Consider the following 3368-nt stretch of genomic DNA (forward strand, 5'->3'; position numbering starts at 1 on the left):
GGCGGTGAGGTTACCAGTGGTGCTGTTGTGGGGTGTGAGGTGGTGTTGTTTGATCATTTGCTTTGGATGCTTGAGAATGGGGAGGGTGAGAACGAGTCCGTTGCTGAGTTGGTTGAATATTATGCTTGTTGATGGTTTGAGGCCGGGAGGGTATAATTGTAAAATAGGTGGTGAATAAGTTGATGAGAGTAACCCATTCTAGTCTTTTGTGATTGGAATTGTTGGTTTTGTTCCCTCTTGGAAATATAAATATATGTTAATTAATCTAGCTTGTGTCTTATTTTTCTCTTTCGAGTATATGTAAATTGTTCGTGTGTGAGTATATATGAGTTGATCTTATGTCAACTTAATTAAGTGGATGTCTACTAAACTTTTTAGCCACTCATTTATATATATATAAAATCTCTTCATATCTTTTATGGATCCCTATGCAACATCAATAGCTAAAAAATCTGGTGGACAACTTTTTGCTATCCACTTAAGTGAATATATCTATAACAAGAAAAATGACTTAAGGACCCAAAATATGGGACCAATGGAGGGGGCATGTGAGGTGTCCCCTCCCTATTACATAATGAGTTGGCTATTCCAACTCATTATGCAATAGGGATGAGACACCTCACCTGTCTCATTCCTTGGTCTCATATTTTGGGTCCCCATAGCAACACTCGGGCATGTATACGTTTAGTGCAATCAATAAAAATCAGTATAAACAGTTAATATATCAATACAGGTTGCCAATGGACTGAATCAGTACAATCAAAATTAACCTTGCTTAAGACACGTGTCAAAAAGGAAAAAATAACTCTACGACAATGATAATGCAAAATTGTAATAATTAGAACTTATTATTCGACATTTGTTGTCAACAGAAGTACTCCAAATTAAATTTGGACGACCCAAGCAAGGGACAAGGATCTCTATCCATATTTGATCATTTGATCTGCCATGTGCTCTCGCAGATACTCATGTTGTTATTCAAATATTAACGGCTCTGGCATTGACCACTCTTGTAGGATGCATCTCTGTTCCTACCTAATCAATTAGGTTATGTTAATCCACCAACAAGCAAAAACAAAGATAATCACCTAATTTCAATTTAGAATCAATTTATACCCCTTCATCAACCATATATATACACACACACACATGGGTATTTGCAAAAATTCCCTCTAAATCTCATTACAAAACTACCCCTCAATTCATCAATTTTGGGGAAAAAATTACCCTCAAAGCAATTAATCATCAACTTTGATAAGCTAATTCATAACCGCAATGTAAATATTATCAACAAAATAGTCAAATTTTAGCACCAACTTTATGGTTTGCTGATCTTAGGGGTATTTTTTCACAAAGTTAATGATTTGAGGGGCAATTTTGTAAATAGTAAGATTTGGGAGTATTTTTGCAAACACTAGTGATATAAGGAGTATATATGCAAATAACCCTATTGAAATTAGCTCCTCAAATTTCGCAAATTGGAAGTAATTTCCGTATAGGAATCTACTTCTTTATTACTAGAGGAGAACAACAAAAAAAATAAAATGAACAGTGACCTAATTTTCACAACAATAGAAAAAATAAAATGAATAACTTACTAATCCACGTACTTAAGCATAGATAAAACTTCTCAGATTTCACGAGCCACGTTCTCAAAATTTTGGCAACCATTGTTCCGCCTTCTTTAACTGCATCCCCCACGATTCTCTCTTCCTCTCTACATATTTCTTCAGAAAATAAAAAATATCCAAAATTGAGAGCGAAGAAAACACTTCCTCCCCTCTTGCCCTCTCCCCGAGGTCTCCGTCCCCATCTCCTCCTCCCCCTCCTCCACCCAATCCCCTCTCCCCTCATCCTCCCTAAACCCAATCTCCACCGATCCCGCACCTCCCCTATTATGTCCGCCATCAACATCCTCTCTCACCCTGTCGACCCTGCCACAGAAGGCGGCGACCCGAAACGCCCCTCAATTGTTTCTTCGAATCGCTTTCTTCATCTGCCTCTGCTGCAGTTAAAAAAAGGTGATTATAAGTAAAGGTTAGCCTTGAGTGATTCAGTTTCTGCCACAATGAAGTTTATGAAGCTTGGAAATTAAAATGTTTGTTCTTTTTACATATTTATAGAGATGCAAGAGCTGATTTAGATGATTAATAAAATCTTTGGTAATTAAAATGTTGGTAGGTAACAAAAGTAAAATCTGATTTTCGAAAATTTGTGAACTTGATTCATTTTTAATCTATTTGATTTTAGATCTTAATTTTTCTAGAATGATAATACATCTAATGACGTGCGTGATGGAATCGGTGATCGAGAGTATCTATCAGTTTCAGGTGATAGTTTTTACTATGATTTTTGCTTAATTTCTTGATTTTAATAAATTTTATTGTTGAACGTGTTTATATTTTTGATGTTCACCATGTATTTTAAATGAGGATTAGAAACTTTAAAATTTACTTATCTATAAAATTGTTAATGATAGTTTCATGTTATTTATACTTTTGTAATGTTGGCTATTTTATTATATTTACTGATTTTTGAAAAGTTATATTTTCTTTATTTAATGAACCTTATGAGCAGAATAAATATAGCCATTGATGTTGTCTATGCTTTTGATTATCTCCACCATCGCTGTGGAAAACCGGTCGTCCACTGTGATCTTAACCTGATCAACATTCTTTTTCGATGATAATATGATAGCCCATGTTGGTGATTTCGGCTTAGCCAAGTTTCTGGAGAATGTTTCTTCTCAGTACTTGGCAGGTTCAACTGGCCTCAAAGGGACTATTGGATATATTGCTCCAGGTGAAAACATCTATTTGTTTTTTAAATATTGTTTTCCTATTGCTCTAGGTGAAAAGCTTCTATTTTTTTTTATTTTCCTTGCTTTTATATATATGTTGATATTATTTCTCTTAGGCTTAAAGTTTAAGATAGAAATAAGGCGTACATGCATGTTTTTCTAACACTTTTCAGTTAGAGTGTTCTGAAATTAAAGATGTAACTATATTATCATAGTCAATCTATCACATATACAAGTCCATCTTATGTATTTCACTAGAAGTATTATCTTGACCTTACATATTTTGCCTAATTAATTTGATAAGAAAAGTATATTACTCTGTTTTACTTTATTTTGCCTTTCGGAATTATCTCGGACTAATCCTTCTGTATAATCAACATTTACCAGAGTACGGAATGGGGCACGAAGTTTCTACTCGTGGAAATGTGTATAGCTATGGGATACTTTTACTGGAAATGTTTATTGAAGTGATGAGATATTTGTAGTAAGCATTACTCTTCGTATGTTTGTGGAGAAGGCATTTCCTGAACGAATAACTAATATCGTCGATGCTCATTTGTTCACTCAA

At 34.5% G+C, this 3368-nt stretch overlaps 1 protein-coding gene across 1 annotated transcript in view; it reads left to right on the top strand.

The window, feature by feature from the left end:
- LOC109832185 overlaps positions 1–371 on the top strand; it is a 1575-nt gene extending 1204 nt beyond the window's left edge. Inside the window, exon 2 of the mRNA XM_020399616.1 lies at positions 1–371. This exon is cut by the window's left edge and continues 1 nt beyond it. Coding sequence (XP_020255205.1) covers positions 1–132 — 132 coding nt within the window. The 3' untranslated portion in view covers positions 133–371.

Source organism: Asparagus officinalis, chromosome 3 (assembly GCF_001876935.1).
Source record: "Asparagus officinalis chromosome 3, Aspof.V1, whole genome shotgun sequence".
NCBI classification, from domain to species: domain Eukaryota; kingdom Viridiplantae; phylum Streptophyta; class Magnoliopsida; order Asparagales; family Asparagaceae; genus Asparagus; species Asparagus officinalis.